Consider the following 16,060-nt stretch of genomic DNA (forward strand, 5'->3'; position numbering starts at 1 on the left):
GTCACCTCTCAACGTCCAAATGTACTAATATTTTTACAGATGCGCCCTGGTCTATAATAGTTTATTTTTTGTTTGGTAATTACCATAAAAATAGGTCACAAAGTAACTACTTTTATATTCTAAAAATGGTACAGATAGTTTTGAAGTTGTGTTGCTGTTTTCATCATTAGTGATTTAAACTAAAGACTAAAGCATATCAGATAGCTATATAGATGGATATATCTTACACACCCTTCTTGGAATTGGAAACATGCAAAATATTATGAATGTTTATCATCTTACTACGGGTATTGTTGATGTAAGAAAAATATACTTAGTAGAATGATCAGATTGGTAGGTTTGGATAGTTCTGCTTTAAGAAATAGTGCGGCGGCTGGCTGTTCTGTTAATTAAATACCTATATAATTAAAAATATTTATTTTTTACTTAGATAGGTATATATCTACCGTTAACGCAGCTATATATCGTATGTTCTAAAATTAATTTTTACCATTTTTTATTTCCTTTTCGCCTTACAGGCACCTCATTTTTATAACATCACGTCGAACAAAATGTTCTAATCTGAATGCAAAACAAGAGTCTCCACTCTACTAACGACCGGCTTACCAACTAAAACGCTTCTCGTACTAAAACGGGCATTCGATTGTAAACAAGAAGGTATCAAATTTCGCCACCTTTAAATCGTTCTACAATATATCGCATCTCACTCAAAGAGTGTCATAAGTCAAAAAAGCAAAGTTTCGAGAAGACGACGTTTAAAGTTTGTTCTACAATATTTTCGAGTTTAATTCAAAAACTATTAATTAGAATAATAACTATTTTAGTCAGTTACAATGGTTTTTGAAGCTCTATAAAATATCGTATTACGTATATTAAAAATATTTAAAAAATATATTTTTTTGAGTTGTGACACTATACAGATAAAATAACGAAAAATTTACGAAATATTATTTATCAAAAGTGACACTTGCAGTATATAATATAATATCATTATTATTATCTAGTTAACAGACTTTTTAATGATGTAACTTTAAATACAAGTAACAACGTTAAACACAAAATACTGCAAAGAGAAAGATAAATAAGTGATAAATGATAAATGTGTCACTTTTCTTGAGCAAATACGCAGATTGTTTTTAATAAAGTAATCACATATACTGTCTTAACTCGACAAACGAAGCTTAGATGGACAAATGCTTTGCACAAGTAGATGTGAGACACATTGTTCGGTGCATCGTTGATTTTGGATAATCGTATAATAGCACTAGTGTCATCTTAGACGTGACACTTTGTGAGATAGGGGTTTATAGTTTTATTAAACTGTTGGTGCAATAAAATCGATTTTAAAATTTTTTGAGTTATGACACTCTTTGAGCGAAGGTGCGATATGTTACCGCGACTATAAATTCTTACGAAATATGTATTGATATACTTGACAGCTGAGTGTAAATAACTGTTGAATACTCAAATACAAAGAGTTCGGTTCACACCCTACACACCCCCACAAATTTCACTGAAATCATAAATACATAAGTACTTCACCTTCAAATATTCTAGAAAACATCTTTCTATTTATGAGTAACGTTGTTAACTAGACATTTCTTTGTTCATAAAAAGGTATTGCTAAATCAGTGTCTACTGCATTTTTATCAATTTTATTATCACAGTGATAAAATCAAACATGAACTTCAAGTTGGTTTTATTGTTATAAATCAAAAATATATAGATAGATATGAAGTGGTAGAGTTATATAGAGAGTGATGGGAGATATATTTTGTCTCTGATAAGTCAATATTGTTTCATCAGAATATATTAATTAAAAATTATTAAAATGTGCTATAGTAGAGCATACAAGAATCTACAGGTCGAGCAAGTCTCGTAAATTTCACGATTGCGAGCCACGCTTCACGCAACCGTGTTTGCGTACTTGTGTTTCGAGTTGCGTGGTCGTGCGGAGTTATATTTACCAAATTTAAATAATATAATCGTTTCTACTGATTCATAATAATAATAATATGTAGGTATACTATTCTCAATATGGCTACTGGGTGTAAAAGATAAATCTTATTCTATCTGTTCTTCATGAGTTTTAGATAATTTTAGTTGTATTTCTTTGTAATTTTGTGTTGTACAAAGATTAATTTAACATTTTCTCTGGAAGTATTAATTTAGAAAGATAATATGCTTCATTGGTGTTGTGTTTTGAAGTGTGAAATGCAAAGTAATTGTGATAAAGTCAAGATAAAGTTCACTTTTAAACTGAACTAAATAAGGTATCTGAGAGACAACAATGGTTAAATGCAATACAATGTACAGGTTTTACTAGCGAAATGAAAATTTTCCTGTCCTGTTTGCTGTAATCATTTTATATCTGGTAAGTTACAATTACAACAGTAACGATTTTTGAAGATGTTAACATTTTAATCTTATAGGAAAATAGGAAAACCAGCCGACTTAATCGATAATAACAATCTCCAGATTGGGTTCCTTCAATAAATATGGGCTATAAACACAATGAAATAAGTTCCCCAAAATCTAAAATGGAGTGGTATCAAAGGAGAATTAAAGGAAAAAATATTCATATTGAAATTATTTATAAGGCACTGGACTGTCTTAAATTCTACAATAATACTAGGTGGGTAAATGATTTTAGACATTTTTCATTAAGAGTAGATTAAGATTAAGTAGATTTTCATTCAGTAGATTTAAGACTTGTTTACACGGGTAGAGTAATGATGCAAGTACTTGATAGAGTAGAGTAACTCTACCTGTAAAAATGCTCAGCACAGTAGAATAGCTGGTAGAGTGTATAGTTGGAGTTAAAGTAGAGTGACTAGCAACCTATGGCAAAGTAACTACTCTATGACCACCACTACTGCCAAAATGTCTACTCGGCTGCACACTTTACCCATGGAACACGCTCAATTATGGCAGAATAGAGTAGGTAGGAGAGTACATGGGGGCGCTGTCATTCTGGCTGGAATTGTGTTTTGTGTAAATAGTGAAAATGAAGTTCACCGAAGATGAAACTTTAAAACTTGTAGAGCTATAATAGGGTGAATACCAGTGTTTATGGAATTTAGGTAGTGTATACTACAGAAACAAAAGTTTGCAGCAAGCTGCGGAGGATGAAATCGTCGAAAGAATGGCAAAGGGGGCTTTGGAGTAAACGAGCTTAAGTGAAAAATTAAGAATTTAAGGTGCACTTATAATCAAGAGTGTTTAAAAATACAAAAATCGGTTTCACTATACTAGCATCAGTACTATACTTGTACTCTCCTCATGTGAATGGTATCAAGCCATTTTTGGTAGAGTACTACCGCTACTCTACTCTCCTCAAAACTCTACCCATGTAAACAAGTCTTTAGAAACAGTGGAAAATGAGGTAGCTAGTAGAGTAGTAGTAGAGTAAAATATACTAGGTTAGCAAATTACAATGTTTTAAGTTAATACAGTAGCGATCAACAGGTAGCCAAAACATGTTCCAAGATTGCCACTGTAATTTTGAATATTTTTTCGAGGTATTTGGCACACGTATTCGTAAAATAATAAAGAATGGCGGTACAGAGCCCAGTTTGAAAAATATATTAATATGTGGAAATTACTCTGTAATTATACAATATTTAAAAAACGAGCCTGTACCGCCACTAAGAAGAACAAAAAAATACACTTTCTTCAAATAAACTTTTTTATCCGATGCCTAGATTTTGTGTAATTTTGGAACTACTAATGAAATAAAAAATTTTAGTAGTTCCAAAATAACATAAAATCGGATAAAAAAGTTGTATTTGAAGAAAGTGTATTTTTTTGTTCTTCTTAATGGCGGTACAAGCTCGTTTTTTTATATTGTATTTAATTACAGAGTAATTTCCACATATTAATATATTTTTCAAATTGGGCTCTGTACCGCCATTCTTTATTATATTAAGAATATGTGTGCCAAATATCTCGAAAAAATATTCAAAATTACAGCCGCAATCTTGGAACACATTTTCGCTACCTGTTGATCAATACTGTTTCCTCTTAAGATAGTTTTAATAGTTATTTATGATATAAGTATTAAAAGTACAATTTTAAGACGCGCATGTGAAAGTTAACTTGAAAAAATAATTTTATTAATGTTTTGACTTCCACATCAGATGTCATTGTCAAAATACAAAATATTCATTATTATTAGGTTTATTCTAGCAAACAGTCAAACTAGTCAAAAACCGTCAGCAAACAGTTGGTCAGTAAAAGAACATAATACAGTCACCAGTGCGATCCCCTCTACTCGCGCTGGTCCACTATTCGCTGATGGTTTCAAACTGTTTGAAACTGATGCTAGAACAAACCTATTATTATTATGCATATCATTATCTGTAAATAATATTTCTTCTGATTGTTAATTGTAAAGGATAGAAAAATTACCATTTATTTTTTTTTTTTAGAATCAGCTGAGAGAAGTGGTCTACAAAAAACCAGGAAGGAAACGGAATATGTGGCTACGAAAGGCAAAAGAAAGGTTTACAAAGCAAATGTGACACATTTTTTTGAAATATTTAGGAATATCAGTAAATTGCATTAAAAAAATGTATGAAAAGATTTTGTTCAATAAAAATGTTTATATTTATCAAGGATGTATTATTTGGTATGGCCACATATCGTCAGTGATGTAATAATACATCCTATCTGTTTTTTTTTTCATGAGTTTTGTAAGAGAGACTAAAAACTTGTCTTAGGGTCACCTCCTGTTTTCATATGATATTTTTTGACTTGTTTTGTAGTAAATTAAACTATCTATGAACTACAAAACAAGTCAAAACTTACATATGAACACAGGAGGTGACCTTAAAACATGTTTTTCCATCTCTCATACAAAACTCATGAAAAAACAGATAGGAGGTATTGTCACATCAGCAAGGATGTACAGTGATGAGTGCCCTAATAACCGGCAAAATATGGGCAACATATTTAGTTGTGAGATAAAAAGAAATGAAACTAGTCGAGCTGGGAAATTTAGCGAAATTAACCTTTAAATTTACGTTATATTGATCCCACCTATACACATATCGGAGGAGTATGTCAACTAAAACTGTCACTGTGACAGTGGTAGTTTCCAAACTCGTCTGAAGGTGGTACACAATCAATACAATCTAAATGTATAAGTTAATATCGCTAAATTTCCCAGCTCGACTAGTTTCATGTCTTTTTATCTCACTACTTAATACATCTTTTGTGCTATTTTGCCGGTTATTAGAGCGCTCATCACTGTATTTCTGGTATATCCAGGGAATGTCTACAAAATATATTTTGAATGTCCAGAGAACATTCATGGAATGTTCCAATAAGACATTCAGGTAATGTTTAAAATGCTGACACAGGATTTTCCTGGGATGTTCAGGGAACATGTTTTCGGGGATATTCCAGGAATTTTTCAATGTCTGTGTACCTTCTATGGACCTATATGGAATATTTTGGTGTTATTACCGCCGCACTCGCGATTTGTAATCAGGAAGATTGAACACATTGTTTCAAATACAAGTCAATCCATTTGTGACTAAATAATCATGGATTGACTTCTATTTGAAAGAATGTGTTCAATCTTCACAACTACAAATCGCAAGTGGAGTCCGGCGCTTAGGGCTACTTCCTCTTTGGTATTATGTATTATACTACAGAAATCAGGAACTTTCCTTCTAAATATATGTATGCATCTTGGCCATCAAACATATTCTTCGAAACATTTTTTTAAGGGGTTACATAGGTCTTGTGGGTAAAAAGTGACTTTTTAAAAAAATTATATCTCGAAAACTAAAATTTATTTTTATTTATAATTGGAACATGTAAAAGTATAGTACTTAAGGTAGTCTCAAAAAAAGTTTCAGCCAAAAATATTCATTTTTGTAGAGTTTAAGTTTTTTTTGCGTTGGCAGCATAACTAAGTCCAGTCTCATCTGAAATCAAAAAGTTTCTTGTAGTTTATACCTCTGGCTAGAATATGAACGAAGAAATTAAAAAAAATGAAATTTGAAGATTTTACATAAGTTTAAACACATTTTTGACCCCAATTTTTTTCATTTTTAAAGTAGTTTTTTTTTATAAAACAAAAATGACCTCATCTAATAAAAAATCCTTTGTTCATTCACTAGCCAGAGGTATAAACTACAAGAAACTTTGATTTCAGATGAGACTGGACTTGTTATGCTGCTCACCGCAAAAAAGGGCTGTTGTCGAAAAATTGCAGTCAACTCTACAAAAATGAATATTTTTGGCTGAAATTTTTTTGAGAGTACTATACTTTTACATGTTTCAATTATAAATAAAAATAATTTTTAGTTTCCAAGATATAATTTTTTTAAAAAGTCACTTTTTTTACCTGCAAGACAACAACTTGTTGATTTCAAATTGTAACAGTTGTTTTGCAAAGTATGCTGCCCTCTTGTATTTTCTGTGTTATCTTCATCATACAATTACTTCATCTAAAAATTTTCTGCGAAAAAAAAAAATAAAACAAAAGTTTAACCACCTTCACACCACAGAATCAAGTTACACAAATTTTCAAACACCTCACCTGACACAGCGTCTCAAGTACGATTGCGCGAATTGGTAAATATAACTCCGCACGACCACGCAACTCGAAACACAAGTACGCAAACACGGTTGCGTGAAGCGTGGCTCGCAATCGTGAAATTTACGAGACTTGCTCGACCTGTAGATTCTTGTGTAGAGCATCCGACATAATAGTGCTGTCGCCAGTGGGGGGGACAACGGCTTCCTTTATTTAGATGGACTTACCTAGGTTTTTTATGTATTTTGACCCGGAGAAACACGAATTTTTTGGGTAACAGTTGATCCGGATGTCTATAAGATTGTTATAAATAAAGAACTTGAGGAATTACATAATAGCGATTTTTCGCAAAACAAAACATCTTTTTGTATTTTTAGAGTCATTCTAAGCAAAAAATGTTCTTACAAATTTTTTCGTAGGATGTATAGTTTCCGAGATAAACGCGGTTAAACTTTAAAAAAATCGAAAATTTCAATTTTTGAACCCGAATAACTTTTGATTAAAAAATAAAATACCAATTCTGCTACCGCATTTGAAAGTTCAAGCCAAATTATATCGGTTTTGATTACTTGCATTGCAAAAAATTAATTTTTGATTATCAAACAAAGCTATAAACAAATAGTGTTTTAATGCATTTTAATGCAAGCTACGTAGAAATTGCCTGTTTGTAGGCGCGCCTACTCGTTCGATTTTAAATGAGAGATGTATTAAAAATATCACTCAAACACTATGTATTTGTAGCTTTGTTTAACAATAAAAAATTAATTTTTAGCAATGCAAATAATCAAAATCGGTATAATTTGTCTTGAACTTTCAAATGTGGTAAGCAGAATTGCTATTTTATTTTTTAATCAAAAGTTATTCGGGTTCTAAAATTGCAATTTTTTTGATTTTTTGAAAGTTCAACCGCGTTTATCTCGAAAACTATGCATCCTACAAAAAAACTTGTAAGAACATTTTTTGTTTAGAATTACCCAAAAAATACAAAATATGTTTTATTTTGTGAAAAATCGCTGTTATGTAATTCCTTAAGTTCTTTATTTATAACATCTTATCGACAATCCGGATCAACTGCTACCCCCTGGCGACAGGACTATAAGGTCGATCTGCACCGATCTGTTTAATGGATAAAAATTATTGGATATGTAATTTAGTATGTTAACAATTATAAAAAAAACAGGGGCGTCCGATCTAATTTTGTTCTCACTATAATGATTACCTATAGTCCGTCCGCTATAACTTTTCCCATGCGGTACGATTCATTTTCAATCAAATTAAGTCAAAACAGAAAGTGAAACGTACGTCGATGTGTGTAGTATATAGTATACAAAATGTATATACACATCGATATTCGTTTCAATTTATGTTTTGACTTAATTTGATTGAAAATGAATCGTACCGCATGGGAAAAGTCATAACGGACGGACTATATGTAATTAAAAAAAAACATTTTTTATAAAATTTTAAACAAAACTTTCGACCCGGGCAGATATTATTTCAGAATTTTTGGATTATTCTAAATAAAAAAGGTCTTTTGTAATTTTTCTAAGTTGATCGTTTTCGAGTTATAATCAATTTAAATCTGCAAAAGAACGAAAGATGACAATTTTCGAGACTCAAAAACACAAGTAAAAAATATTATTTTTTTAATCATTAGGTAAGTACCTAAATTCAAGTTCAAACCTTCTTCTATCGGGTCTTGATAAGAATGTTTGCTATGTTTTATTCTAAAATTTATTTTTTAATTGTTAATGAGGAAGGTTCCTTATGGGAAGACTGGCGTTAACAACTAAAAAACAATGTTTTAAAATTAAATAAGTACAAAATACTTATCAAGAACTGATAGAATAAGGTTTGAACTTGAAATTTGGGTATGTACTTCGTAATTTCAAAAATGATATGTTTTAGTTATATTTTTGAGCCTTGAAGGCTCAAAATCTTGTCTTTTTGGTCATCTTTTTTCAGTATCTATTAAATTGTTTATAACTCGAAAACGATCAACTTGGGACAAAAATTACAAAAGAATTTTTTGTTTAGAATGATCCAAAAATCTAAAATAATATTAGCCTGAGTAGAATTTTTTTTATAATTAATTTATAAAAAAAATTTTTTACTTAATAATTAATTAGTCAGACCATTAACAGATCGGTGCAGATTGACCTTACATCATATCTTAGACAACCTATTACTTTCTATCTTTCGACAAATAACGTAAAATCATAGCCATTCTAACTTTGTTCGCACAGCTTTGTTAAGTTTTTTAAGAATTATTTGACTTGAATTATCAATCCATTTTACTGTCTTCAATTACCACTCCATTTAGCTCGAAATAAGATTCCCTATAAGAAAGTCACTTTATCAAAAATTATTTATTGGCGGAGGTTAATGAAAGAAATAAAAGGTTTGAGGGGTCATCCATAAACTACGTCGTTGAGAAGAGGGAGGGGGGCTTGCTTATTACGACGGAGTACGACAGGGGGAGGGGGTATGAGTGCCCATTTGACGTCGTTTAATATATTGGTATATTTAAATTTGTCGCTATTGTGTCTATAAAAATAATTTTTTACTAGCTTCTACCAGCATTAAAGTATCAAATATTCATATAAAAACGTATAGTTATTGATATGAAATTGAAAATAAAACAAAACGTTTACGAAGAAATATACCTTTGTTAAAAAGGAATAATTCTATTATACATACTTTTATCGCATACTTTTCATTTCGTTTTTATCGGTCACGGCGTTAAAATAATATTAGGTAGCACTTTTGTACAGGACAACAAACAATAAGACATTGTTCTTTGGGTTTAAACAATCGCTTCTATATACAGAACCACGTCTGGAAGCAAAAATATATTAAATTGTTAGTTCATTTATGTGCTGCATCCTGTGTGTGAAACAACAGTTCTGAAAGTACGAATAGAAATAAAATATTGTTTTCTATTTAGTCAGTAAGTCGTATTTATACTTTAGAAGAAATGGTATCGAAATCAAAACAAAATACATAAATATAAAGATTTATATGATGCAGTTAAGAAAGCATACCCCGCAAAATCTTGGTCCAATGCTATTTAAATGCATTCATTTTTTTTTCGAATACCTACTAAGAAAACTAATAAAGATTTTTGAAAAATTTAAACACAGATTGAAAGACTGCATTATTGCCGAGGGCCAAAAGTTCTTGAAAACATCTATAATGTTTATTTTAATAAGTTACAGGGGTAAAAAAAAGAGAAAATTTTGTCAGATTTTTCATTTCAAATATTTCGTTCAAAAGAAACCTTTTGTTTATTCTTAGGGACTTTCAACCCTCGGTAATAATGTAATCTTTTATTCTGCGTTTAAATTTTTCAAATATATTATTTATTAGTTTTCTCAGGATTCGAAAAAAATTAATGCATTTAAATAGCATTGGACCAAGATTTTACGCCTACCCCCTCATATTTGATTAAAAAACAGAAATAATATTGATTTTTTTTAAATCAATGAAAGGGGGGTCGTGAGTTGCAACGACGACGTCGACATGGGGGGGGGGTCGTCTCTAAACGACGAATTACGACGGAAGGGGGGGGAGGGTATTAAAAAGTTCAAATTTTTTACGACGTAGTTTATGGATGCTACCCGACACAAAGGTCCCACAATCAAATGTCAGGGATAGGAAGTATCTGTCCTGGCAATAGTCAATAGAGAATAAGAACCATAATATAAACGAAAACACAAGTGCATGAAGGGTCTATGTGACATTTGCAAGTCATTGAGAAAAATGAAGTTAAAGTTTTTATACTAGAACTTTTTTACTACAAGATCTAAATAGACTAAATTTATAGGATAGGTAGTCCTAAAACTAATATATTTATTAACACTATTAAAAAAAACTTAAAAAAATATTGATTATATATTTTTTATATATAAAAGTGTACATAGATCCTGTATGCACTTACATTTTAAAATTTACTGTGTACATAGATCTTTTACACTCTAGTAACTTAGAAATATTAATTTGAAAATGTGTTTGGCTTGTTTGAAAGATTTTTAGGTTCGAACAACTTACTTTTAACATAAAAAATATGTTTTGAAAAATTTGTCACATAGACCCTTCATGCACTTGTGTCTTCATAACATACACTGGGGTGCAAAATTAACCGGACACCTTAAAAATGGGTCATTTTTGATGTCTCAAATTTAGTAAACGTGCTGTTCGATTTAAGTGATTTTTTTAATATATTATAGCCTTATTCTTTAACAATATCGCTGTAATAGTATTGTTGCTAAACAGTTAAATTTTCATTGTATAGCGGGTGTACTAATCAAACTGTATTTTTTTCTCAAAGTTCGCATCACCCTGTGGAATATTCTAGAATTTATAAAATACTGAAATTAAAATCCAACTATAGCCACATGTTTTCTTAACATTTTGTTTTTTGATTCATTCGCTATGTTGGATAATAAAAGAGTTAGGTACTTTAACAACTAGCCATGTTTTTCATCAATATAGGGTGTTTTTAAATAAGTAGATATGGCAAACTTTAAGGGGCAATTCTGCATGAAAAAATAATGACAGTTTGGCTTTATAAACGGTACGTCCACAAATGCTTCGTTTCCGAGATAGGGGGGGGGGGTTGAAATTTTTCTTACAAACTGACGATTTATTTATTGCTATAAAACCGGTTGAGATATGCAAATGCAATTTGCTGGGTTTTAAGACGTAGTTATTGTACATTTTTTTCACGTACAAGTAAGAATTTAATATCCACCATTGGCGCGCATATGGTAATATGACGCTTCATATTACCAGTATGCGCGCCAATGGTGCATATTAAATTCTTACTTGTATGTGAAAAATGTACAATAACTACGTCTTAAAACTCACCAAATTTCATTAGCATATCTCAACCGGTTTTAAAGTAATCAATAAATCGTCAGTTTGTAAGAAAAATTTGAACACCCCTATCTCAAAAACGAAGAATTTGCGGACATAGGTTTATAAAGCAAACTGTCATTATTTTTTCATGTAGAATTACCCCTGGAAGTTTGCCATACTTATTTAAAAACACCCTGTATTGATAAAAAACATGGCTAATTGTTAAAGTACCTAACTTTTTTACGATCCAACATAAGCGAATGAATCAAAAAACAGAATGTTGAGAAAACATCAGGCTATACTTGGGTTTTAATTTGAGTATTTTATAAATGCTAGAATATTCCACAGGGTGATGCGAAGTTTGAGAAAAAAACACAGTTTCATGGGTACACCCGGTACACAATGAAAATTTACCTGTTTAGCAACAATATTATTACAGCGATATTGTTAAAGAAAAAGGCTATACCATATTGAAAAAATTACTTAAATCGGACAACAGGTTTAGAAAATTCGAGACATTAAAAATGACCCATTTTTAAGATGTCCGGTTAATATTGCACCCCAGTGTATATATGCCAATGGAAACTTTTGTTTATTCCTTATTGTCCTATTTCTTTTTTAAGGTATATATTTTTCTTCCTATTTATCGCCTATGGTTGCAATAAAATAAACATATCTTTTTTAACTTATATAATTCAGTTCAATGCCACAGCAAAATAAAAATTAAATATTAATTATAATTCAAATGACTGCTAAATTAAACATAAATCCTAATATCCTTCATCGGAGTAAGTAATATTATAATCAGGATAAGCAGTTTTCAAAATATCCACAGTTAACTGATGATCAGCTTTTCCATAACCTTGAGAATACCCGTAAACCAATATCTTCTTATCCTCAGGATCGTGCTGAATACGTCATCCGCCCAACACCTTGGTTCTCCAATCTTGTATTACCTTACTCGATTTCAGTTTCTGTAGATCAGACGTCACTTGATCGTTAATATCGGCGTGGTAAGGACACTCAGCATAACCACGAACAATCAGCTTATCAACGAGTTTTCCATCGGAGGCAGCGCTGCTCAGTTTTATAAGGATGTACTTGAATACACCTGAAGCATCGATATCTACATCTTTGACTTGTGGAATTACTGCTGAAGCCATTCTTCTGATATTTATTCTCATTCAGAAGTTTAGCCAATTTGATGGTATTTGGTCAAAGCTTTCCCATTTCTGCTTGAATTTAGGACTTTTCCCCTTATCTTTAAAATGCTAGGACCATTATTCATATATTCTGTGGTGTTCTCGTATCAAGATATAAGTTCTTTTATGTACCTACCTACTTACTACATTCTTTCTTTTTCTGGTTTAAGTTAGGAATTATTTTCTATTTGGCATTTTTCATGAAGTGAAAAGTTTTTTTTCTACGAATGTAGATAACTTATGTTTTTTGTGTATATTGAACTCGTCATGTTTTCTTCGCAATTCTTCAATCTTACGACACCTTTGTTCCATACAGGCCTCTCTTTTGCTCTCTTTACTTCATATCCTATTTGCTCGTATATTTCTATATATATCGAGCGTGTCTTTATTTTCCCACTTGCTTCCTTGACAAATATGTTATACGGTGTCCAAACATACATGGCAATTGCTGGTCTAAAAAACTGTCAGTTCTACTTTCTCATTAAAGATTGTGACCTCTGTTGGTACGATCATTTCTTCCTTATTTGTGAAACCAGAATGGACCAAATCAACAAAACAAAAATGAGGGACTTTAAGAAAAACCCAACAATTAATAAAACTACTCCCAAAAGGGATGCCGAGCATGACACGTATTCAGTCCCCTATTTGGGGACAGAAACTATGATTATTATAGAACGAATTTGCATACTGTTACAGAAATAATCAACCATCTTGCGGTATTTGGTCAATTATTATCAGGAGATCAACAGAGAATAAGAACAATATATAAAAATATAGATGACAGTGATTATTTCATTCATAGGAGATTCTGACCAATAGAAAGCTACAGAAATAAAAATTAAAGTGATAATTTTTGATAATATCCCGTCGTCAAGCATTACGTCAGATGCTCTTCATTACAATGCAAAAATGAACATTCAGTGACATTAATGACAATTAATGTTTTACAACTTGTCACAGCCCTAATAGCACACGACGTCCTCTGGACGTCCAAAATAGGTCCATTTTTGGTCCTAACGTCCATGGACTAAAAACGGACGTCCGATGTTGGACGTCCTTCAGTGGACTAAATATGGACGTCCGTACTAGACGAAATACGAACGTTTTCTGATCGTCCATAATTGACATATTATACGAATTACGGGATCAAATAGCAAAATAATTCAATAAAGTATTAACTTAATTATGTTAATAAAATAGTTTAAATCAAAGATATAATCATATTTAATTAAAAATTGTACAGTTTAATATCCAAAACATGGTTTTGTTTTTTTGTAAAGTGTGAAAATCTTATTTGTAAATTATTTGTTACAATGTTTTATTATTCTAGTTACCAAGATAGGTAACATAAGTTTGCTAATTACGTAATTCTAATAAGCAAAAATATAATTTTTATCAATGTATCCGTACTATACAGATGAATCTTGAGAGCATCTTTTTGAAGTTAAAGATACGTGCCCAAAATAGGTCCAGTTTTAGTCCTAATGTTTATGAACTATAAATGGATGTCCTTTGGACGTCGTACGTACTTCGGGTGGAATAAATATGAACGTCCTTCGGTGGACTAAATATGTACGTCCTTCGGACGTCCGATGTTGGACGTCCTTCTACTGGACGAAATACGGACGTTTTCTGGACGTCTGAAAATTGCCCCCACTACCTGGTTTCTCTGTTCAAAAAACTATAACGATAGGCGATAGATTTTCGGTTCACCGATATCAGTTCGAAGTTCGAGAGCTGATCTCTCAGTCGTTGTCGTTAGGGCTCCCGCCTAGAGTTTTATTCATCAACCACTTATTTTCATAATTTAAGAAATTATATTATATCTACTTATACGAATTCTATAATATTATAAATATACTACATATATTATTATGTAAAGAAATGAAGACGCTGTTTCACAGCATAACACAGGGTCCGGCTGCCTCATCGGGCCATTTAGAGCATCAATGAATAGGTCCATCCAATGGAAATGTGCCCCTATGAGGAGCTCAACATTTTAATCAACTACACTGAGGATTCCTGTTCCTGGAGTTTTTCTGAAGTACCTAAGCAGTCCATGCTCCTGATTCCTCGACCGGATGAGGAGTTTTGGAAGTCATCAACCCCATACAGCTCATGGAGTTTACCGGGGTAGCCAGTCACTTTTCTGGTAACTGAACGCCGAAGAGCATTCAGACTCTGCTACCACCGTCTGGACATAGCCTATGGATTCTTAATGACCTAGAGGAGGACAAACGCCGAGGAGGATGACATCCAAACATTTTAAACAGTGAGATTTTTAATTTTTGTGTTGTGTTGTCCAAACCTTATTTTAATAAACAAAAAATTTCTTTACAATTTTGTCATTATACATATTTGCATTTTAGCACATTTTTCGATTATTTGATACTTTTTTATACCTCATGTATATTTTCTATCTAATTTTAAATACTTTTTTTGATCATTTACGATCTTCTACGCAGTTTCGTTGAATTATTTAGTTCGATATTATTATACATCTCACAATATGTTTTTCCTATTTTCTGACTTATTTGTCACCGCCCACCTCCCCACCCCCTCATCTATGTTTGTCACTAAATATTTTTACCTGCGAAAGCGTCGTTATTGTCTTCAATTGCAGAATTCAAACAATTATCCGTATTTGATGGTCAATATCCACCCATCGTTCACAGAATACAGTACCCAACGGTATTAACTGTATGTTATTTAAATAGGTATAGAAATTTGCAATTCGTCTTATTTCTGTAACTCATAGGTATAATAAATTAGGTACCATTGTCACAGTATAAAGAGGGACCTCTATATACTGTGCCATTGTTTAAAAAATAATATTTTAAACAATGTAGGTACATTATGTCGACATGGTGTTGTTTTGAATACGTTAATCCAACTATTTTCTTAGTTGGGTTATTCAAATTTTTTATATTTATATTTATTATCATTGAAATATGAACACATTGCCTTTCGAACAATTGGAATATACCAGATTTTTATAGCATTCAAAGTACTCTATTGCACAGTTACACGAAATATTCTAATTTTTACATAGTGTTCAGTAAGTCACTGTTCATTTGGTCATTAGATATAAATACAGGGCGGTTACGTCAGATGATTTGTTACAGTAGCAATATCAATAGCTTTAGGTACCATTTGAAGCACTAAAATGCAAAATGTTACATTGTTTCAATAAATGTATATCTACTTTATTGTATTAATTTATTATTTTATTTTTATTTATAATTTTATATAGATAATATCTTATATATATTATATAGTAATAGGTAATATTTGTATATTATGTATTTCTTTAATGCTGCATTCATGTATAATTTTGAAAGTTTGTTTGTCCCGTTTGTTATTAATAAATAAATATCAATAAATTAATATATTATAATGTAATTTGTAATAAAAGTTCCTTTTTCCTAAAAACTAAGATGTCCAATTT

At 31.3% G+C, this 16,060-nt stretch overlaps 2 protein-coding genes across 5 annotated transcripts in view; one reads left to right on the forward strand and one right to left on the reverse strand.

Moving 5' to 3' along the window:
• LOC126879052 (testis-expressed protein 2) overlaps positions 1 to 16,060 on the reverse strand; it is a 201,675-nt gene that overhangs the window by 166,252 nt on the left and 19,363 nt on the right. Inside the window, exon 1 of one of the 4 annotated variants that reach the window (XM_050641939.1) lies at positions 1,543 to 1,689. The exons of the other annotated variants lie outside the window; for them this stretch is intronic. Coding sequence (XP_050497896.1) covers positions 1,543 to 1,564 — 22 coding nt within the window. The 5' untranslated portion in view covers positions 1,565 to 1,689. Of the gene's footprint in view, positions 1 to 1,542; positions 1,690 to 16,060 lie in introns of those variants that run through there. 4 annotated transcript variants of the gene reach the window in all.
• Positions 1 to 16,060, forward strand: part of LOC126879056 (uncharacterized) — a 148,371-nt gene that overhangs the window by 52,628 nt on the left and 79,683 nt on the right. The window lies entirely within an intron of this gene.

Source organism: Diabrotica virgifera, chromosome 1 (genome assembly GCF_917563875.1).
Source record: "Diabrotica virgifera virgifera chromosome 1, PGI_DIABVI_V3a".
Lineage (NCBI taxonomy): Eukaryota > Metazoa > Arthropoda > Insecta > Coleoptera > Chrysomelidae > Diabrotica > Diabrotica virgifera.